The following is a 24,639-nucleotide window of genomic DNA, read 5'->3' on the forward strand; positions in this document are numbered from 1 at the left end:
CTCTCTATGTCTTTCTCATCCTCAGTGCTGCCATATTGGTCACTCACATTTGGTACATTGTTGAGGCAAATTTTTCTCAGTATATTTGGTTGTCAATAGGATAATGTTTTATTTCCAAATTAGGACTTGAAAATTTTATTCTTGAAGTTTTCTGTAGTTTATAACCATAAATCTCAGTTACTCTTTCTCATAAGGAAACAGGTAATTGCATAACATTTGTATGCCAAGTTGTAAAGATTTTTCCATCTTTTCTCTTCATTTTTAAATACTTTTTTCATTACTGCATGTTCTGCTGGTGCTAAAGGAATAACCCCACAACAGAGTGCTGTCCCAGCTCAGTACTGGATGCATGTGTACTCATATTTTTACCATGTTCTACAGATTTTCCAAGGTGATTGTGTGTTTTCCCTTTCCTTGAAAGGATTCATCAAGGTGCTATAAATTTCATTATTATTCTCTGGTTGGTAAGGATTACATTGTGTCTTTATTGAATACCAGGTTTAATTATTGATGCTTTTGGAGAATTAAGAGACCAACAGGAACAAGTCAAGGAAGACATGGAGGTAAGTCTCTCCATTTCTGACTTCACTTTTTTAGTTTTGGGTACTGATTTTTATCACTGCCTTTATCAAGACAATCATGAATATGGGAAAAAGGAGGAAGGACATTGCTTTTAATTCAAGAAATAAATATATTGTAATTGACCAATGTGCTTGTTGGGACTTTAGTAGGCTACAGGTATATACAAACTGTAATATGGTCTACAAACAGTATTATGTATATAAGCAGCAGCATGGTATAAACTCTGCCCCCTATGATTACAGTGACCATTGATTCAAAAATATCAGTTCTTTGACAAGTAAACAGACAAGTTACAGAAAAGAGTGATGAGCCCTTTATGGGAGTCAGTCTAGAGTATGGCATCCCTGGTGTTTGGTGATTAATTCACTCCTGAAGCCTCAGGGATGATCCCACAAAAGGGAAGTACAGCTGAGGCCTGAAGGTTATACAGGTGTCCACAGTCTTTGGAGAGGTCTGACAGTATGAGACAAAATAGGACAATTTAGGAAACCACTTTGAACCCGGCCTCTATTGCCCATCTCCAGGGGTGCCATTCTCATTGTATATTGTGAGAATGCTACAATCTGAGGTTATGTACCAAAACCCAGATGACAAGAAAAACCTTTTTTCCTGCAAGCATAAGTGGTTCAGGATGACTAGCAATGGGACTGGAGAATATGGCCAACTAATAAAGAGCTGGGAGCTCTGGTAGCATAGTGCCTAAGGTGCTTGACTGCTAACCAGAAGGCTGGTGGTTCAAACCCACCAGCCACTCCTCTGAAGGAAGGTTGGGCAATCCTACTTCCGTAGTGATACTGCCTTGGAAACTCAAAGAGGGGTCGCTGTGAGTCGGGGCCGACTCAAAGAGGGGTCACTGTGAGTTGGGGCCAACTCGACAGCAAACAACAACAACAACAACATTAAAGAGCCTATTAACTTATCTGGAAAATTTACAGCTTAATCTATGGGCTGTAGGAAACAAGAAAAGGATTTTAAGGAGGGTAGTAATGAAATAATGAATTTATAGTTTTAAAAGAAAACTGTTTTAAAGTGTGAGGGATGAATTAGAAACTGGAAAGACCAGGGACATAGAAGTGGCTGTCAGCATTTCCTAGGTAGAAGTTAGGAAGCATTTTCCTAAAATAGTGCCACAGAGGAAGCAGGGAACTAAATGAATTAAAAAGACTTGGAGATGGGCCAGATACAGGGGATGAAGAAAGTGGAGCAAGAAATGATGACACATAGATGGACAGTGCTGCAGTTATGTGACCTGGGTCAGCCAAGAGGAAGAACAGGTTTATGGGTAAAGCTGATGAGTTAAGATTTGAACCTGTTTAGTCTGAGAAACATTCAACCGGGTAGTGTAAAAGCCTGACTGTTCTCCCAAATTGCTGAATGTAGCTTATCTGCCATCAGCAGTTGTTGAACAGTAAGGCAGCAAGACTTTTATAAATGATCTTAATCATCTTGATTATAGGGCATCATTTAAGACATTATGAACACGCCTCAAGGGAGCTCTGGTAGCATAGTGCCTAAGGCACTTGACTGCTAACAAGAAGGCTGGTGGTTCAAACCCACCAGCCACTCCTCAGAAGGAACTGTTGGGTTTCCCTTCAGCAGGGCTCCCACAACCCAAGTCAGGGATAACGCCACCCAAAATCACTCACGAAAGACGTCTCTTGATGCAAAAGCAGGAGGAGTTTATTCGAAGTTCCAGCGCGCTGGAGCTCGACTCACATCCCACGCAGGGGCAGAGGAGTAGAGCACCCAGCGACAAAATTACACAGTATTTAAAGGCAAAACTACAAGGGGGTGGTCAGAGAGAGTACAGATAATTGGTAGTTTAAGTTTGAATTCTCGGAGGGAGTACAAACGATTGGTAAGTTTAAGTTTGAATTCTCCAATTACATGGTATGGTTGAGTTCAGGGCTTAGTCATCCTTGCCTTGCCCCAGTTCCTGGAACTGGGGCCCACCCTTTTGCTGGCCTTAATAGTGGCCTCTTATTGCAAAACTATATGTTCCTCGCCTCGCCCCAGTTCCTGGAACTGGGGCCCGCCCTTTTGCTGGCCTTAATAGTGGCCTCTTATTGCAAAACTATATGTTCCTCGCCTCGCCCCAGTTCCTGGAACTGGGGCCCGCCCTTTTGCTGGCCTTAATAGTGGCCTCTTATTGCTATATTAAAATATTACATTTTAATTTTACCTTAATTTTACATTTCTAATTTCGTATTTACATTTTTAATTCCACAGAACATGGGGCAATCTACTTCCATAGTGATACTCAGAAACCCAAGGAGGGGTCGCTATGAGTCGGATCCGACTCAACGGCACATAACAACAAGAACAACAAACATGCCTCAATGGTATCAAACAGCTTCTGATTTGCAGGGAAGATGAGCATCTGGAGTCACCTGAGGATAATAATGATTAAATTCCTTTGAGTTGATAATGTATGCAATTCTAACAATGTAGTGGAGGGTAGATGGAAGCAGGTGCTGTATGCAGCCTGCATGAAGAGAAGTGTGGTTGAGAGTAGGGAAATATGGACAGAGTATATACTTGGTTCCTAAAGATGAATGTTACTCTCAGGACATGCCCACAGGGACAGTGGTGGTTCAGTGGTAGAATTGTTACCATCCATGTGGGAGATCTAGGTTCAAATCCTGGCCAATGCTGCTCCTCATGTTCAGCCACTACCCACTGGTCTGCAGAGGCTTGCATGTGGCCATGATGCTGAACAGATTTTAGTGCAGCTTCTAGACTAAGATGGACTAGGAAGAAAGGCAGGTGGTCTGCTTCTGAAAATCAACATAACAACCCTATGAATCACAAATGTGCTGATCTACAACTGATCACATAGGACTGGGCAACATTTTGTTCCATTGTGCTTGGGGTTGCTAGAGTCAGAAACTGACTTGACAGAAACTAACAGCAACAACAGAGTCTCCTAGCATTAATCCTGTACCTAGCACAGTGCCTAGCTCATGGAAGGCCCTCCTGGAATAGCTTGGCATTGGCCTTCCACAAAGGGGAGGCCACCTACACCTTTCCGCCTGGTTGTCAGACTTCCTTCAGTCATATACCAAGTTTGCAGTGTCAGTTGAGGACACATCCAACTCTGCCAAGATAACTTTAATCAATGTCATGAGCAAGAAGGATCACTAGGGTGTGGCAGCTGACTGCCCGAGGCCCTGAGGCCATCCCCGGGGGCCGGATCACTAGGCCAAGAAATTGTCACTTAATGGTGGAGAAGATAAGGACATTGCTCTTCAGCCATAATCATCCTGCACTTTCTTCATCAGTTACTTCTTACCTCTGATGACTAAAGAGCATTTAAACTAACAGCATAATCTAGTCATGTCAACAGTTAAATTTTTATTCATGTGCTTGGCACAACCTCCATATTATCTTTCTGTTCACATTTATTGAGTAAGCAAAATAGCTGGGCCTAAATGGTGAATGGAGTCCCTGGGAAATACAGATGGTTACCATTCTCAGCTGCAGTCCAACCAGAGGTGCCTTGGAAGAAAGGCCTGACAATCTACTTCTGAAATCTACAGTCTACTTCTGAAATATCAGTGGCTGCATTGAAAACCTTATAAGGCACTGTTCTACTTGGACACACATGCAGTTGCCGTGAATGAGAATCACTCCCCAGTAGCTGTTGTTGTTTTTGTTTTTGTTTTTAAGTGGTGAGTTGTGTTTTCAGTTTGCTTTGATTTCTGAAATCTGATATTTTTATATTTCCCTTTGCCTTGTAGACCAAATGCTTCATCTGTGGAATAGGCAATGATTATTTTGACACAGTTCCACATGGCTTTGAAACCCACACTTTACAAGAACACAACTTGGCCAATTACCTGTGAGTGTGAACCATTCCCAGTCATGAGTTTCTTCCCCACACCCTCTCCACCGCCCTCCACACCAGCTCAGGAAGTTCATGAAACATGAGCGAGCAAGATTGGTTTCTTTTTCTTTACAATATTTTCCAGTTTCTGAAATCTCTGCGAGAAAAGACCAACAGCTAGTGGCTCTATTTTCCTCTGAATAGGTTCCCTTAAGTAATGAGGTTTCACCTCCTCATGTGAAATGGAAAAGTGGAAAGGGGGGAGCGGATTGAGTGCTGAGTTTTCCATTTGAATAGGAACACTCAGCCGCTTCCTAGAGATTTGTGAAAAAATTCTTTTCTGAGGACTTATTGATCCCCTTAGGCACTATTGGAAGCACAACTAAAAGCTGCAGTTTTTTAAATACATAAAAATCTAAGTACTACAGTTTGGTACCATATTGTTAGTTTCTGACCCAGTTTTAATATCAAACAGAGGAAATGGAGAGTAACATTATAGAAAAATATGTGGGCTTTGGAAGTCACAGCTGTGTTACTTTAGGTACCTTACTTAACCTTTCTGAGCCTCAGTTTTCTCAATGGGGATTGTGATTCCTGCCCCATGTTTGAATAGGTGTGGATACAAATGCACTGAGCCTGGCATATAGCAAGCAGAGGGAACTTGATCTTTAGCCAAATTCTACCTCCTTTGAGATGTTTTCACAAAGAAATTTGAACTTCTGGTCCCTACAGCATGTTTGCCTTGCAGTTTGGACCCATTTATTTGTACTGTCAGCACATATAGGGACTTGAAGTATATGGAAACACTGGATTAGCAATATGATAGATAATTCAGCACAGTAGAGCCATCTGACAGCACTGAAGGGCATTGCTACAGTTTTCTCAGGAATTAACTAAAGAAGTAAATTCAAAGTTAGTAATCTTTTACATAATTCAACATTAATATTTCTGTTAGTAACCAATGAAAAATACAAAATAAAATCTGACTTGGAAAAATGGAACTTAGAAGAAACAAGGCCACGAAACACCTTCTCAGTAGTAGAAATTCCACTGGAAAAAAATGATATGAAAAATTGCAGAAAATAATTCTATCAAATTTTCACTGCAAAATTTTTGTGGGAAAAAATTGACCTTAATGAACATATTTTCATTAGTATGAAAATTGGAAAAATCAGAATTAACTATACTTAATTGAAACTTGGTCAGGAAATTAGAACTTCTCATTAAGCTCTTCTTCATTTAAAATTCATCAGTGTTGATTTGATTCTGACAAAAATGTTTCTATTCCTAACCTGAAGCCAGAGTGTCTTCAGATGAAAATCACCCATCAACTCAGAAAGGTCAAGTCAGAAAACCTCTGTACTTATTTCTGGTGCAATATAATTAATTTTCCAGAAAATGCATTTGTATTATATTCTTGATGCCAAGTATAGTTGAATTCAACATAAAATATGTATATCATTTCCTATCTGTGTTGGCTGATATTTTTATACAATCTATTTCTGATAAGTCTCTCTGCACCTGTAGGTTTTTTCTGATGTATCTCATAAACAAAGATGAAACAGAGCACACAGGACAGGTACGTGAACAGTGACTGTATTCCATCTTCTGAAAGAAATTATAAAATCCCTGCACATTGGAATAAAATATGCGCATTAAACCTTATGGGTAGAATCACCCTCCAAAATTAGCTTTGTTATTTATCATAATATAAAATTCCTGTTATCTTGGATAAGTGTGGAAAATTTGCCTTTGTTAGAATCTAATGTCATGTGACAAATAAGTTTGTTTAACTGAAAATGCTGAGTCTGGGTTTTTAAATCCCTCTTATAAAAAAATTGAGTCTTCCTAATTATAATGTTCTTGATTGCTTAATCAGACAGCAGAAGATTTCAACTGAACTTCAACTCACAGCATTATTGTCAGTTCAAAATAATTGCTTATTAACTGCCTGAGGTTCTTCTCAAGCTATTTGACATCTCCCACCCCAAGCAAGTATTGTTCACTTCTAATTGTTAATAGATTGAATTTGAAGTAGTAGTAGTAGTTGTTATTAAGTGCCGTCGAGTCTGACAGACTCATAGCGACCCCTCCTTGGGTTTCCGAGGCAGTATCACTACGGAAGTAGATTGCCCCATCTTCCTTCTGAGGAGTGTGGCTGGTGGGTTTGAAATGCCAGCCTTCTGGCTAGCAGTCAAGTACCTTAGGCACTAGGCTACCAGAGCTCTCTTGAAGTAGTTAGGATACACTTAATAATAATAATAATAGTTTCGAAAGAGTCCTCAAAAAGGTATACCACAAAAAATATATTTTTCTCATATTATGATCAGAATGAAGATTGATTGATTGTTTATTACTAGACACAAATAAAGGCTAATATAGGTAGTTAAGGAGCTCTGGTGGCAAGGTCAGTGGTTCAAACCCACCAGCCGCTCCACAGAAGGAAGATGGGGCAATCTACTTCCATAAATATTTACTGCCTTGAAAACCTAATGGAGATCACTATGAGTCAGAATTGACTCAATGGCAGTGAGTTTGGTTTTTGGTTTTTATAGGTAGTTGGAAGTTCCTACATAGTATAAATGGTTAATGCCTTTAGCTGTTAACCAAAAGGTTGGCAATTCAAGTCCACCTAGAGGGACTTTGGAAGAAAGGCCTAGTGCTCTACTTCTGAAAAATCAGCCACTGATAATTCTATGGAGTGCAGGTCTACTCTGACACACATGTGGCCCACATGAGTTAGAGTCAACTCCGTAGCAACTGGTTTGTAATTACTTAAGAATGATGTAAATGGATCTGAAACTTCTCCAGTTATGTGTGATATGTGCAACACCAAATTTGAGTTTCTTTCTATCTCATATTTTGTAGTAGCCACATTTTGGGGAAGGACACAATGTTAATACATCTCCTTTCCTTTTACAGGAATCTTATGTCTGGAAGATGTATCAAGAAAGGTGCTGGGAATTTTTCCCAGCAGGAGATTGTTTCCGGAAACAGTATGAAGATCAACTAAATTAAACTCAGACCCCAGTTACCTCTAGAAACCAAATCTTTTCACACTCTCTCTGCTTCTCTTGACTCCCTTGGAAACATCTTGCTGATTTTGTGAATTGCCAATGTTGCATGCTTTCTGGGAGCATTGCAGCTATTTCTGAAGACCAGACTGTGCTTTTCCCCCCCACTTTGTGTATTTTCTTTAAGAACGAGGAAAGCAGAATAATCTAAATTCATACCCAGCAAAATTGGAACTCTGGAAAGGAAACCATTCTGGACACTCTCATAAGCAAACCAAACTTTTTCTTCTAAGACTCTGGACATCTCTTGGAGTGTGGGATTCCCCAGAGAAGCGTGATATCACACTCACCTGGTCTCTTTAGTTCACCATCCTGAAAGGAACTTTCTAATGGTCACTGAGCACTGTAGCACTTAACAGATTGCTGTGGACACCAGTTGTGAAAGGAAATAGTGCCTTACTATATGTGGGTTGAGCTATGCAGAAGATATGTGCATGAAAAAATCTTTATTTTCTTTATGTTGACTTTTTTTTTCTTAGATTCACTTTGTGAGTTGATTTTATTTCTTCATTCTTTTCTTTGGTGGGGGAGGGTAAAGAAAGCAGTTTGTGCATACTCTTTTAAAAAGACAGTGGTGTGACTCAGGAAAAGAGGAGGCTCTTCTTATTCAGCTTAATTCACATTTACCCTCCCCGTGTGCTCCTGCTTTTATTTTGGTAATGCTCTGATGCAACATTGCAACTTTATGAAATCTTTGTATGAACACAAAAAGACTGCAAAAAATACACTTTCAAAAGAAATAATTCATTGCATGTTTATTATGCAAGTTTAAACAAAAAAGAAAATCTTCAGAACGTGAGAGAACTTTCATGTAATTATATTCATAGTAATAAAGTGTCGTGGGCTTAATTGTATATTTGGAGCCAGTGTCATCAGCCAACAATGTGATACATTATGAATTTGACAGTCGTTTTGGGTTTTTCTTTTTCTTTTGGCCACCTGTGATCAGTTGTGGATTAAGGACTTCTTGCAGGCCATTTTTTAATATTAAAGCTGAAGCAATATCCATTCAGGGATTTCATCAGTTGCATCACAAAACACGGATGATACTATAAATCACTCCATTTTGAGTCCTTTTAAATGTAATGCTGATCTTTACAACTAAAAAGGCAGATTCAGAATGGAAGCAAGGTCATTTTGCAAACATTGGAGCTCTTTTCTTACAAGTCTGCTTGTTAATTTTAGAATTGTAAAACTGCTCTGATTAAACTATTTAACTAACTTTGCACCCTCTTCTTTCTCTATTTCACTTGCAACTAGGATGCAGTATAAAACCTTGAACTCTTAAATTGAGATGAATATACGGCATTTCCAAATATTACCATGAAATGTTGAACATTGTCAGATTTTCTTAGGAAGATTAGCACATTTTCAGGGGGCAGTGTTTGTACAGTGGTAGAATGCTCACCTTCTATGTGGAAGGTGCAGGTTTAATTCTTGGCCAATGCACTTCATAAATGGCCACTACCCACCTGTCCAGTGGAGGCTTTGTTATAGCTATTGTTGTGCCCAGATCTTGAATCCCCAAAAACCACCAAGGAGCCGATTCCACTGCAAAAGCATAGGGGTTGTTTATTCAAGCTCGAGCTCGGACCCTCAACCGTCACTGACACAGCGGTTCAGGATTGAGAGTCCCGAACTCAGGGGTAATGGGGTTTTTATAGGGGGTACAGCAGGAACGAGGAAGTTTCAATCAGAAAATTACAGGATTGGTTGACATTTTTCAAGTTGCTAGTTGTTCCTACTTGATTGGCTCTGTCTCGTGGGCCGAAGCCACAAACTTGTCGTTTCTAACTATTTTAGGTAAGGTATTTCTCTACCATTTACTGATTGGTTGTTGCTAAGGAGAATGCTTGGGAGTATCAATGAGGTGGGGGTAGTTAGGACTCTTTGTGGTTTTTCCAGTAACTAAAGCACTAAAGCGTGAAGTAAATGCTGAGGCATATTGCAAAATGGCTACATACTTAAAATGGTTACATACAGGGTGGTTATATAGAGACATGGTCTCACACTATGATGCTGAACATGTTTCAGTGGCACTTGTAGAATAAGCCAGACTAGGAAGAAAGGCTTGGCAAGCCACTTATGAAAAACAGCCCATAAAAACACTATAGATCATAATGGTCTGATTCTGTTGTGCCTGGGTTCACCATGAGGCTGAATCAATGGTTGGTGACTCAATGGCAGCTAACAGCCACCACAACAAGCAAATTTTCTGCATTTGTGATTATGAAATCTCAGAGTCACCAGACATCTGTAATCACCCAGCCCCACACCTGATTATTATGTATATCTTCACCATATTTTCTGTCATGAGATCATCCAGGTTTCTTGAAAACCTCAAATGAGAAGAAAATTCACTATTTCCATAATTGTTTGATTTTTTACAGCTCTCATTTTAGAAAGTACATCACTTCCTTGCTCAGGAAAAATTTATCTCTCAGTAATGTAGTAGGAATCCATTAGTAAGTGAAGATTTACTACAGCAGCAGAGCTCCTTAAGTGAAGATTAGTACGTGGTATATTAAACACTCCACTAGTAATTTAACATTTTCTATATGCCAAGGACTGTGCTGGGCAATGGTGACATGCCATCTGTCATTTTGCAGTTTATTGGCATAACATCCAAGCTATAGCACCTAGATTTTGCATTTGTCTTTTGGTATCATTTCTAGTTGGGGAAAGGAATACATTTGGGTGCTCTGTGGGAATTTCAGAGCCTGCTCAGGGAGGTGATCTTATGCCCTGAGGAGTATGAATAAAATGAATCAGGTCAGCTCTATAAAACATCAAAGAGCACATTCTCCTTTGCCATGAAACATTGCAGAGGAAGCATACAGTGGAGAGGAATAAATATTTTTACAGTACATAAAGTCCACCGATAGATTCAAGTATTGTATTTATAATGCTAAAATCAGAGTTGACATACAACAGCAGTACAGGTGAGAGATGAATGAACAAATTCATGGTTGCCTCCTCTACTTTGCAGACTGGAAAAACAGACTCTTCCTGAATGATTGCTCCTGGCTCTAGAGCCATAGGAGATGACTAGCAGAAGTGATAAAGGGGAAGCAGAGAGAAAGAGGATATAATTAGGAGAGAGGAAGTTTCCCTCAACCAGTGAGGTTCTGGGAGACCTCACAGTTGAAGGAAGAATAAAGGAATAGATCCTTGCCACTTCAAAAAGTCACTTCCCACCCTCATCGCTGGCCGATAATTAGAAGGATACCTCTTCTTCATTTCCTTCTCAAGACCTCCTGAAGGGAAATGGTGGGGGTGGGGTGGGGGGGTTCTATCAGCATTATTATTTCCTGCAAAAAGTCCAGGGGGGAGCATCTTCTGACCTCTTCCAACCTCATGAAGGGGAGACAGAATCACCATCAGCAGCCCAAGGCTTATTCCTATGAGGCCAGACATGCTGCCACCCTCTAGCCTTTTTACCAATTCTGACACCAACTGTCCCACCCACAGCCCTCTACTTCTCTGTTGGGTTCAATAATTTGCTGCACTGACCACACAGAACTCACAGACAATATTTTTTATTATGGGATTTATTAGGAAAGTAATGGGTTACAATTCAGGTTCAGGAATACTCAGTATACAATTCTTCAATCATTACAGCCTCGTTGTGCCATGCCTACAGACATGCTTCTCTTTGGGCTTTGGCCTCTCAGCTTGGCCTATGCCCTGTTCCTGCAAGTGTTAAGAAGTTATTTTAACTCTGCTGGTAGGTGTACGCCACACTCTGCCAGCAAGCCTCCTTTCCAAAGGCACTGAGCTTTCTTGCTCCCAGGCCAGCAAGCCTGCCACACTGTTTCATGCTGATCTTTCAATTCTGCTGCTTATGCTGCCATCATCTCTCTACTGGTCTCTGCCATCATCTCAGCTCAGGCATCTCATGTTCAAGGATGTTCTCCACTCTCAGCTCTTCTCTGTCTTGATGGTTAGTGAGATGCCCCCTCTGACTCTAGGAGGACTCAATTTAAGCCTAGCAGAATTACAAAACTGACTAATCCCCACTGTAGGGTTCTGTATACCTTATTTCCATAGTGTCACCCCCACAAGGGTGCCATGTATATTATTTACATTATTAACAAGCAGTCCAATCCCCTTGGTAGGCCATATAACACCTCATATTTACATAGTTCCACCCAATTATCTGATGAGAGTCACAAAAGCCGTGGCTAGAAGAGCCCTACCTAGTAATTCACTGCACCCCAATTCCCCAGAAAATGTCACAGTGAATTTCCAATACAATGTGCTTTTCCACTTCTCTGATTAAACTCAGGCCTTCCTGACTCAAGTTCAAGAAATGGAACCCGTTTACAAAATCTTCATTGTACAAATATTCAAATATTCACAAGGAAAGAATATGATAATGAACTCCCATGGATCCATATGTCAGCTTCAACACATATAGACATTATTCTGCTACTCTTAATTCATCTATTCCTTTTATGTTTTTCCCCTAGAAAAGTATAGCACCTTTTGATCCTGCTTTTTAAATAAATCATAGTTTAAATGGAAATTTTCCAAATGCACTGTGCTCATGTACGTCTTAATGGTCCTCCTCTGATTTATGTTCATTATTTTTCAGGTGCAAGGAGCAGTTTATTCTTAGCCCCACCAAAACTCATTTTTGTGTCACTGTAAAAATAATATTTAAGAAATTTATACATTTTTTCCCTATCTAGATTTGCTGAGGAAATGTTCATATTTCTTAAACTCCAATTTTGTGAGTAAATGTACCTATTTACATTCATCACTTGACATCCAATTGCCATCCAGTTGATTCCAATTTATGGCTACCCCACATGTGGCAAAAATAGAACTGTGCTCCATAACAATTTCAATGACGGTGACCTTTTGGAAGTAGATCACGAGGCCTTTATATGAGGTGTTTCTGGATGAATTGGAACCACCAACCTTTCAGTTAGTAGCTGTGCACTTAACTTCCTGTGCCACAACTTCCCATTACTAGTAAGGTCTTTGGGTAATAAGTGCCTCATTTACTCTGAATTCAGCAAAAGAGAACTTTTTAAAAATGTATTTATTGCCTTTACCCAAGCATGACATTCATGTAAACTTGTGGAAAAGGCTTGGACAGTTATATACCCCAAAATTATTTTGTACATATCTACTCTGTTGTGGACAGAATGATCTCACAGTCACCTTAACATTTGTGCCCAACATTCAAAAAATATCTGTGGTATAAGCTAGATAATAAGTGTCTTGATTTTGATACAAGTGAAAGGATGGCACCTGGGCTTTTCAAGCACCATAAATATTAGTAGCATAATTTTCTTAAGAGGACAAAATTCCAGGTCATAATGTCTAAAACTTTGTCAAAAATTTTAGTTGTGTCATTAATGTAAATATTAAACAGGTACCTAAATAAATCCTTAAAGTTCCATGTTCACCAAATCACAATTTTTCATAATGCCACAACTCAGTGCAAAACTAAACACTAATTTCCTCATGTACATAGTATTTAAAAACTCTTAGGGCATTTGACTGCTAACCAGAAGGCTGGCGGGTCAAACCTACCAGCCACTCCTAGGAAGGAAGGTTGGGCAATCTACTTCTGTAGAGATACTATCTCGGAAACCTAAGAAGGGGTTGCTATGAGTTGAAGCTACTCAATGGCTGTGAAGTGTTTTTTTTTTTTTTGGTATGTTAGAGCTGGAAGAAGTTTAAAAACTCATATTTTTGATTGCACAATCTAAGCAGATTACACAGCTTGGCTGAAGTCACAAGACTGCTTACTGGAAAAGCTGGCGATTTGTAAAAGAAGATATAAGTCAGATTTCTTGTTAATCTTTTTCCTATTACACTTAGAATGGTTTGACAAATATCAAGTTCTTTATGACCTAGCAAAAATGAAACACTAGAGCAGATCACTACAAGTGTTTTGATGCAGTAAATCAGCAGTGCTTACTGACAGTCTGCTTCTGTAATAAGGGGAATTCTGGAGGTGATTAAATCAAATAAGCAATTGGTCCAAAATACACTACTGAACAGGGTTATTTCTGAATAAAGACACCAGGCATCAATTAAAACATCAATTAAAGACATTAAAGAAAACTTCATCTTGATATTGTGCTTCTGTATCTACTTTGTTTTTATTTAGAGTTCTATAGAATGTTTCAATGGTTTTCACAACTACCCATGAGTTATTTTATTGTGGCTGAAATACCAAATTTCAATTATAATATTCACCATAATGAAAGTTACTCAGATTTATATTTTCTTCTTAAATAATTTGTATATCATTGGTGAGGAAAATTTAAGGGTATCAAAGAATTCTACCTGTTAGTGTGCTAATGGTGTTTTAATGGCAACCAATCAGTTGTCATTGAGTTGACTCCAACTCATGGCAAACCCATGTGTATCAAAGTAGAATTTTGCTCCATAAAATTTTCAATGTCCAGTTTTTTCTAAGTAGATCTCCAGGGCTTTTTTCCAAGTCACCTCTGGGTGGACTCAAACCTCCAACCTTTCAGTTAGTAGCAGAACATGTCAACCGTTTGCACCATCCAGTGATTTCTTTAATGGCAAACAAACAAACAAAAAAAACCTTAGTGCCATCAAGTTGATTACAACTAATAGTGACCTCGTTGCTTCCAAGACTGTGAATCTTTACAGAAACAAATTGCTTCATCTTCTTCCCATGGAGTAGGTAGGTTGATTTGAACAGTTGACTTTCTGGTTGGCAAAAAAACATAATTAGATGTCTTTCTTGCCCACCAACTCCATCCATCCATCATGTGTTCCAGTTTCTTTAACACATCATAAAATTAATGCTAATTTCTTTCAAGAGATTTATGAATTTTATATATGTGCACTTGATATCCATTCCAAAAATAAAAAGTCATGGTTATCAATTTGGTTCTGACTCACAGCGACCCCTATAGGGTTTCCAAGACTATAAATCTTTACAGAAGCAGACTGCCTCACCTTTCTGGTGGCTGGTGGGTTTGAACCACAGAACTTTAGGTTAGCAGTCAATTGCCTTAACTACTACTGTTCTTTAAGTATTGCTACATAGATCTTTGAAGTTTTGTTTGTAGAGAAAGAATTTGTTTGCTTTTTACAGATCTGGATAGCACCACTAAACATTATAAAATTTAATGTTCCCAATATGTATAGTACTATATTAATTTGTAAGCAGAAACTCAAGAGTTAATAATATTTTTACAAGACCACAAAACAAAGTTATTGCACATTGTAATGAATGACATGCCATTGAAAGCTAATGTTTAAAAACATATTAAAATTAGGATGTTTAATATTTCATATGTAAATCATAAATGTAGAGTAGATTGGCAGGTTAAATATCAGGAATAAGAGTAATAGATGGACTTGAGATGACTATACTTTTTGTTTGCAGAAAGAAAAATTAGAAATATCTATTTATGATTTTAATATCATGACCAAGATAACAGGGCCTCTATCCTACATAAAATAAAGATGAATAGAGCAGAAACCCTTGGTGAGATGTTACATTATGAATTAATAAAAATTCATGGCTATGTAATTATCAGTTTAGTCTTTTATTTACATACATGCAGAGGAAAATGACTTATTTAAGTAGTTTTCACATACTCGCTAGGTAAACTGGTAGAAACACTATCATTTTCTTTAAAGAGTATAAATAATGAAATGAATGCCTACATATAAATATGTTCTGAATGCTAGATTCCAGAATGAGCTGAGGCTAAATGCTACATGCAAGAAAATTAAATTGTGTATATTCCAAATTTGGTATAATAATAAGGAAGGAATTATTTTCTGTTTATCCTGGATAGTGGGTAGTACATAATACTGTCTTTTCCTGGATTCTCTAGAATTTAATCTGAGACAAGGATTAAAGTGATTCTACTTTATTAGAGTAACAAGGGCAGCAAAGATAAGGACAAGTGAAGAAAGCAGGAAGTGAGACCATACAGAAGAATGCATTCATGCACTGGCTACCAGTCCACTGTGAACCAGAAAGAGACAACAGCTGTGTCCAGTTTGTTTGCTGGGACTTAATAACCCACGCTGAAAGAGATATAGTTCCTTGGAATAATCCATGAGAAAGAGAAAGAATCTGCCCTTTTCCTCTTATCTACTATTTCTCATTGGTCCAAGTTCACCCCAAGGAGTATGAAAGCCCCCTCTACCTGCTGGATTCCATCCTCTTGCTTGGTAGGAATCCAGTATATCTTTTGATGCCAGGTCTATTCCTTGCCATGTGCAGTTGCATCCAAGTCTGGAAGTGACAGGAGGGGCAAGAAACACCACTGTCACTCTGTCTTCATAAGAGTAAGTCGCCCTGTCTTCATAAGAGTAATCAAGGTGGTCAAACATTCAACCAGTCAATATCATGCAGCAGAACATTGAGGGTCTGTAAAGGGATGTCTAGTGCACTAGGTGTACTAGAGGTGGAGCCAGGGACAAAAACCAGAAGCAAGTATTTGATATTGTTAGCTGACAGTGAGTTACCTTTGACTGATGGTGATCAATGTGCAATGAAACAATATGGTCCTTCACTAGACTGGACCTTTAAAGGCAGATTGGACCATTGTTATCAGTAGGGTTTACACTTGCCGATTACCAGAATTTTTGTTCTAGGTCCTTCTTAGTCTGGAAGTCTGCTGAAACCTGTTTATCCTCATTGTAACATACAGACCTCCACTGACAGAAGAGTGGTGGCTGTGTACAATGTGCATTGGCCAGGAATCAAACCGGAGTCTCCTATGTAAAAGTGATAATTCTATTACAGAACCACCACTGCTCCTCTTGGAAACAGGTGCAAACCAAAAGACTAAACCTATTGCTGTTGAGTAGATTCTGACTCACAGCAAACCCATGTGTTAGAGAGTAAAATTGCTCCATAGGGTCTTCTTGGATGAATGGAAGCTGTCCTTCAGTCCTTTCTTCTGCAGCACTCCTGGGTGCATTTTAACCTCCAGCCTTCAGGTTAGTAGCTGAGAGAAAACCAATTGCAACACACAGTGGTGTAGGAAGGATATAGCACCAAGGAAATCTAAAGAGACACATGAGATTTGTATGTTACAAGTATTCATTGTATGATTTTTATTTACCTTTCTGTATGTTTGAAATATTTAATAATCAAATTTTAGAGGTAAGGGAAAAGTTGCTTCAAAACTTAGAGAATGCCAGTAGATCAATAAAAAGAGAATAAAATTCCCTAACATTTCTTTTACCTCCATTTTTTCCAGCAAGAAAATATTACAATTGTTTGAATGAAACCATAGATGGTCTGCTTATCAAATTTGCAAAATACAAATTCCAGGATGTGTTATGGGAGCACTGGTGGCGTAGTGCCTAAGGCACTTGACTGCTAACCAGAAGGCTGGTGGTTCAAACCCTCAAGCCACTTCTTGGAAGGAAGGTTGGGCAATCTACTTCCGCAGTGTTACCACCTTGGAAACCCAAGGAGGGGTTGCTATGAGCTGGATCTGATGCAACGGCAGTGTTTGGTTGGTTGGTTTGGAAGTGTTATAGGAAAAAAATGAAATGGAAAGAGATTTTCTGTTTTCTCCCAAGAAGTTAGATAACCCCTCTGCCATCGAGTTGATTCCAACCCATAGACACCTTATAGGACAGAATAGAACTGCCCCATACAGTTTTCAAGGGTGTAAATCTGTACAGACTGCCTCATCTTTCTTCCTCAGAGCAGCTGGTGGATTAGAACTGCCAACATTTCAGTTGGCAGCCCAATGCTTTAGCCACTGATCCACCAGAACTCCTTAAAATCACTTATTAGAAGTAATAAAAGGGTTCTTTTGCTCAACTTTCTAGTGACCTTTTATTATATTCCAACCAAACAAAAAAACCAAACTCACTGCCATCAAGTTGGATTCGATTCATAATGACTACCTGGGTTTCTGAGGTATACGGTATCACTACGGAAGTAGATCGCCCAACCTTCCTTCCAAGGAGTGGTTGGTGGGTTTGAACTGCCAGCCTTCTGGTTAGCAGTCAAATGCCTTAGGCACTGTGTTAGACTGGGTTTTCTAGAGAAACAAAAACCAGCAAAGCTTATATATATATATATATATATATATATATATATATATATATATATATATATAGAGAGAGAGAGAGAGAGAGAGAGAGAGAGAGAGAGAGAGAGAGAGAAATTTATCTTAGGAAAATGGCTCACAAACATATAGAATCCAGCAAGTCCAAAGTCCCTGGAGGAAACATCAGGCTGGAGGCTTTTCCCTGCAGGGGCTGAGAAGCTCAAGGCTGGCAGGCAGTGGCTGGCTATTGACTCCAACGAATGACGAATCCAAGATCTCCAGGCCGAACGGTGGACTGCTCACTCACGGACAGTTGTAGGCAGCACAACAGAATCCCGATCCACAAAAGAGTGTCTCTCTTCACAGGATGTCCCTGGATATCCTGGAAGCAAGCCACACCCCTAGGTAAACTCCCCTTGAACAGATTGGCCATTCAGAACAGTCATCCGATCCCATCATGGGAACAACCACACAGAACTGGAGTCCAGCTAAGTTGACACACAGCTCCAACCATCACAGGCACTAAACCACAAGAGCTCCCTGGGAATCTATAAACAAGTCCAATTCCTCAGCTATACCACAGAGTATTCAGACTGGGAAGGTGTGGTAAGGCCAGTGAATCTGGGTTTCCTTAGCAGTATCACTACGGAAGTTGTTGTTGTTGTTTGCCATCGAGTCAGACCTGACTCATAGCGACCCCTCCTTGGGTTTCCTAGGCAGTATCACTACGGAAGTAGGATTGCCCAACCTTCCTTCCGGGGAGTGGCTGGTGGGGGAATGAGATTAGGAAGGAGATAATCAGTATTCCTAAAGTTAAAATTTTTTGAAGACTAAGTAGAAATTTTTTTCACCACTTTAGTAAATTTGTAAATGTAAAACTCAGTGCTTTAAACTTATGAGCAATGGCCTCATTCAGCAAATCTAAAATGGAATATTTTCTCTGTAATTGTGATCGTTTAATTTGTTTCTACTTTATTCTCTGTGATTGTAACAGGAAACATTTAGGTTTTATGTTTAGTATCTTGTGTGAATTTCAAGTTTGTTATCATTGAAAGTGTAGGATTCCAATCCATTTTTCAAGAATGTGCTAAGAAAGGATTATTCCTGGTAAGAAAAATTAGACTCCTAGAGAAACTTGAGTCCATGCAGGCTAATGGTTTTCAAAAATCAATCATTGACCACCTGCTGTGAATTTAATCTTTTTTTTTCCCCTTAAATTTTATTGTGATTTGGGTGAAAGTTCACAGAGCAAATTAATTTCCTATTCAGCAGTTCATACACATTTGTTTTATGACATTGACTACAATCCCTGCCGTGTAACAGCTTTCTTCCCATTTCCTCCCTACAGTTATCTCTTTCCTGTGTCCTTCTTTCCTATGCTTTCCTGCCCCCTGAGCTGTCTCCCTATGCAAATATTTCCCTTCTCTTCTCCCATGATTGATTGTTTTAAGGAGTGTATCTACCTGGTGTAAATGTTCATCAAATATGCCTATATATTGTTTGGCTGGAAGCCATGAGAGTGAGTTCAATTCCAGACCTGAAGAGTAACTGTGGGCCATAGTCTTGGGGGTTTCACCGTGCTCTATCAGACCAAGAATCCTGGTCTTTTTTATGGATTCTAGTTTTGTTCCACATTGTTCTTCCACTCTATCCAAGATTTCCTACACTGATCCCTTTCCAACTGGTTGAGAGTGGTAGCTAGGCACCGTCTAGTTCTTTTATTTTCAGGGTCATGGTCCACTAGTCCCTTGGACTAATTGTTTGTGAATTTCATCTTTGGCTATAATAGTGTAAAAAGGGTCCATTGTGTAAAAAGAATTGCAAAGGACTTGGTTAAAGGTCAAGGTTGGAACAAAGATGGTGAGAGGAGTTTGGTATCTTCTTTTCAGCCAGCATAACAGAAAAAAAATCAAAGAGCAGAGCTAATCAGGAACCAGAGATTTTAAACTCTGCAACTTCCTCAAGTTTGTTACTGTGCTAACTCCTCTATATTTTTAACTCTTAATAAAAACTCTTAAAAGGAAAAATATATACATCAAATTTAAAAGATTTCAGAAAGAATAATAAATGAAAACTCAAAATTTCAAAAGTTATAGAATGTAACTAAAATAGTACTTAAGGCAAATTTATGTTAAAGATGTTGATGTAAATAAAGAGAGAAGACTTAAAATTAATGGTCTAAGTTTTCATATTTAGAAGTTAAAATAATCAAAGGAAAGTAAACCAAACATAAATAGGAGATAATAAATGAAAGAGCTAAAATCAATAAAATAAAAATAAATAGACCCAATACAGAGAAACTTACAATGCTAAAATTTGGTTCTTTGAAATGAATAATAAATTAATAAATCTATAGCAAGATTGGGAGCTCTGGTAGCATAGTGGCTAAGGCACTTGACTGCTAACCAGAAGGCAGGCGGTTCAAACCCACCAGCCACTCCTCCGAAGGAAGGTTGGGCAATCCTACTTCCGTAGTGATACTGCCTCGGAAACTCAAGGAGGGGTCGCTATGAATCGGGGCCGACTAGACAGCAAACAACAACAACAACAACATAGCAAGATTGGATGAGATAAAAAAGAAAAAGCACAACTTATCAATATCAGGAATAACCAAAAACTAAAAAACCAAACTCACTGCCAATGAGTCAGATCCAACTCATAGCAACTCCTCCTTGGGTTTCCTAGGCATTATCATTAAGGAAGTAGTTTGCCCAATCTTCCTTCCAAGGAGTGGCTGGTGGGTTTGAACCACCAGCCTTCTGGTTAGCAGTCAAATGCCTTAGGCACTATAGCATCAGAGTTCCTAATATCAGGAATAAGAGAAGGGATATCACTGCAGTTACTACAGACATTAAAAGAATATTAAGTATTATGAAGAATTTTATGGCAATACATTTGATAACATAAGAGATTTTCAAAAGTGAAATGGACAAATTCCTTGAAAAACACAATATACCCAAACTGACAAGATAAAATTCAAAGTGTGACTAGTCCTGTATCTAGGAGCTCTGGTAACATAGTGCCTAAGGCACTTGATTGCTCACCAGAAGGCTGGCGGTTCAAACCCACCAGCCACTCCTCGGAAGGAAGGTTGGGCAATCCTACTTCCCGTAGTGATACTGCCTTGGAAACCCAAGGAGGGGTCACTATGACTCGGGGCCAACTCGACGGCAAACAACAGCAACAGTCCTGTATCTATTGAATAAATTGATTTTTTTTTTTATCAAAAACATTCTTCCAAAGGTAGCTTTAAAATCAGGGGAAAAAAATATGTTGACTAACTACTTCTACTCAACATTGTGCTGTAGGTATTAGCCAGGAATATCAGACAAGAGAAAGAATAAAAAACATTGGAATGTGTGTTCTATTAAACTGTTTTTCTTTCTTAATATTTCAAATGCCCCCCCCTTTTTTCTCTGATTCCAATTATTATTGCATAAGAATAACCTTTTTCAAAGAGGTCAGTTATGAAATACCCGGAACCTTAACTTTGTGGTTGTGAAAGGCAATTCATTTAAGGTGGTCTATCTCTGATGGACCACCTTAAATGACACAAGTCATTGGAGTTTTAATGGACTTGAATTAACAGCCTGCTGTTGTGGTTTGGTAATAAAGGGACTGTGTTATTACTTGTCAACCTTGGGCTTGTTAGCCTCAGTAGCCAGCAGCTGACTGTAGAAAAGACTCCAGCTTCAGTGGGCCTGGAGCAGGAGGCAGAGATGAAACCCTAGGTTGAGGGGCTTTCACCCAGCCCCTAGAGCCTGGCACTTTGAAATCAGACTTAAAGCCTCCAAATTGTAAGAATAAACTCCTATTTGTTAAGGCCATCCCATTTGTGGTAGTTTCTTGTCTAGTTTTCCTGTATCTGTTGAAGAAATTGATTTTTTTATCAAAAACATCCTTCCAAAGGTAGCTTTAAAATCAGGAAAAACAAAATATGTTGACTAACTACTTCTACTCAACATTGTGCTGTAGGTATTAGCCTAGCCAGTGTAACCAAAACAAGAGATAAGCTTGGTAACCAAAACAAGAGATAAGCTTGGTAACCAAAACAAGAGATAAGCTTGGGTTTTAGTTTGATGTTTATGAAAATGACATGATCTATTTCCTTGGAAGTAAATGACAAACATTAAGCTCTAGAAGTTGCAGACAGCCATGTAGCTACTACCAGAGAAGGCAGTCTGAGGATGATGCCATCAGAAGGGTAAGGAGGGCTGAAAAGAGAGAACCAGAGAAAGAGCCAAAATCCTGACATTATCAGGAACTTGTAGACTAAAACATTGCCAGAAGCCTGCATCTTTCTATTTACATAAAACAATATAATGTTCGTTATTGTTTAAGCAAGTTTAAATTGAGTTTTCTGTTACTTGCAATGAGGAGTGTCTGAATTTTTTCTACACTATGACCATACTTTTAAGCACCATAACTTCAAAATATGTTTTGATATTTGATAGAGCAAGCCCTGAAGCCCTCCATCAGCATTATCATTTCCCCAAAAATCTTTGGCTTTTCCAATACATTAATATTTTTCAGATAACACTTTAAATCATTTTGTCAAGTTCCAAAAATATTCCACTAGGGTCCTGTTTATAATTGTGTTAAAATGATCAACTAATTTCTGGAAACATCTTTAGAGTATGTTAGTTTAGAAACAGGTTGAATTCTCCATTTTTTATTTCTTTAATGAAGATTTTTTATTTCTTCATATAGTTAAGTGTTTCTGCAGCTGGAGTTAAAGGACATACTCTGTAGTATTACTGAATTCTCTGTAAGAATTTAAAATTTTAAGTTTTTATTTCAAACTCAATATAAATCAATTACTTAAGGTAATGCTCATTGATGTAGTTTACTTAAAACAACAACAGCAGCAACAATACCTTGTCTAAGTTAAGAAGATGTTGCTGGGAGTCTGGGGAAGCGAAGGGGGCTAGAGTTCTGAGGGCACAGTGCTAGAGAACAAACACGGAGAAATAGAGAAAGGCAAAGACAGAGAGTTAGGAAGATCTGCAGGGCTCCACTCCAGGCTTCAGCTGAGTACTGATCAGCCTAGGTTTGTGAAGAAACTAGGAAAAGAAAGCCTGACCAACTTTCTCCAGCTATAGAAGCAGCAAAGGAGCTGAGTCAGAAAAGGAGATTAGTGAGATTCAAAATGTGGAAATGCTTGACCCACTGTTGTTGGCTATGAAGATGAAGGAAGGAGCCATGAGACAAGGAATGCTACTGACTTTTTGAAATTGAGAATGACTTTAGTTGATCACCAACAAGGAAACAGGGATCTCAGTCAGTGTTGAAGTGTATTAATTTCCGATGCCTCCAAAAGGGATACAGTCAGTCTGATACCTTGATTTCCACCTTGTGAACCTGGAGTATAGAATCAGCTGGATCATTTTTTATCTCACAAATAAAAGCAAAGATAAGAAATGACTATTATTTTGAGATGCTAAATTTATAGAAAACAAATACTGATAGACTCAAATTGAATTTACAGCAATAAATAACACAATGATATATCAATACAGTGCCTGCATTGAAAATGAATTGAAGGTGAATCAACAGTAGTTTACATTACATAAGAAAAGTCTAGTGAACTTGAATAAATAGCAAAAACTATCTAAAATAAAACACAGTGAGTTGTTTTAAGTAACCCGATTAATTGAAACTAAAGCTGGGAACTGTATTTTAAAAATGAAGAGAGCACAAAAGCACATGATCATTTAAATAAATGAACAAAACGCATTTGACAAAATCCAACATCCTTTCATAATAAAAGCACTCAACAGACAAAGATGAGAAAGAAATATCTTCAATTTGAAAGGGCATCTACAAAATACACCCAACAGACACTATATTTTATGGTGAAAGACTGAATGTTTTCCTCTTAAAATCAGGAAAAAAAAATATGTTGACTAACTACTTCTATTCAGCATTGTGCTGCAGGTATTACCTAGGAATATCAGACAAGAAAAAAAATAAAAAACATTCCTATTGGAAAGAAAAAATAAAGCTATTTCTATTTCACTTTGTATATAGAAAATTCTGAAGTGTCAAAAAAACCCTACTAGAACTGATTAACAAGTTCCAAAAATGTTTCAGGATACAAGATCAATACCCAAAAATCAATTTTATTTCTATACATTAGCCATGAACAATCCAAAAGTTAAATTAAGAAACCATATCTATGTATAATAGTATCTAAAAGAATAAAATAAAAAGGAATAAATCTAACAAAAGCAGCCTAATATTTGTACTCTGAAAACTATAAAATATCAGTTAAAGAGATTAGGAAGTCCTAAATGGAAAAATACCCATGTTCATAGCTTGGAAGATTTAATATTGTTAAGATGGCAAGATTTCCCAAATTGATCTACAGAACCAATGCAACCCCTATCAAAATCCCACCTTTTTTAATGTGTATAAATTGACAAGCTGATCCTAAATTCATATGGAATTATAAAAACCAGTTGTTGAGTTGATTCTAACTCATGGCGACTCCATGTATTATAGAGTAGAGTTGGTCCATAGAGTTTTCTTACTTGTAACCTTTATGGAAGCAGATCCTTAGGTCTCTCTTCTGTGACATCCCTGGGATTAAACCTCCAATCTTTAGGTTATTAGATGAGTATATACCATGCTCACCACTGATGGATCTTATCTTGAGAAAAAAACCAAACCCACTGCCATCAAGTTGATTCTGACCCATAGCGACCCCCATTGAATTTCCGAGGCAGTAAATCTTTATGGAAGTAGACTGCCCAGTTAGCAGTCAAATTCCTTAGGCACTATGCTACCAGAGATCCCATGAAAATATAAGGGACTCCAAATACACAAAACAATCTTGAAAGAGTTGGAGGACTCTACTTCCTCATTTCAAAATTTACTACAAACTATAGGAGTTCTGGTAGCATAGTGGCTAAGACACTTGACTGGTAACCAGAAGGCTGGCGGTTCAAACCCACCAGCCACTCCTTGGAAGGAAGATGGGGCAATCTACTTCCGTAGTGATACAGCCTCGGAAACCCAAGGAGGGGTCGCTATGAGTCGGGTCCGACTTGATGGCACATAACAACAACAACAACAACATAGTAATCGAGGCAGTCTCCTACTGGTATAAGAAAAAAAATAC

The 24,639-nt window shown here is 38.4% G+C and overlaps 1 protein-coding gene across 1 annotated transcript in view; it reads left to right on the plus strand.

Moving 5' to 3' along the window:
• RYR2 (ryanodine receptor 2) overlaps positions 1–7,426 on the plus strand; it is a 1,099,979-nt gene extending 1,092,553 nt beyond the window's left edge. Inside the window, exons 103-106 of the mRNA XM_007942720.1 lie at positions 499–563; positions 4,323–4,423; positions 5,936–5,987; positions 7,331–7,426. Of these exons, the coding sequence (XP_007940911.1) occupies positions 499–563; positions 4,323–4,423; positions 5,936–5,987; positions 7,331–7,426 (314 nt within the window). The remainder of the gene's footprint in view (positions 1–498; positions 564–4,322; positions 4,424–5,935; positions 5,988–7,330) is intronic.
• The last annotated feature ends 17,213 nt before the right edge of the window (positions 7,427–24,639 follow it).

This window comes from Orycteropus afer, unplaced genomic scaffold, assembly GCF_000298275.1.
Source record: "Orycteropus afer afer isolate SDZICR_OR568_19922 unplaced genomic scaffold, OryAfe1.0 scaffold00096, whole genome shotgun sequence".
Lineage (NCBI taxonomy): Eukaryota > Metazoa > Chordata > Mammalia > Tubulidentata > Orycteropodidae > Orycteropus > Orycteropus afer.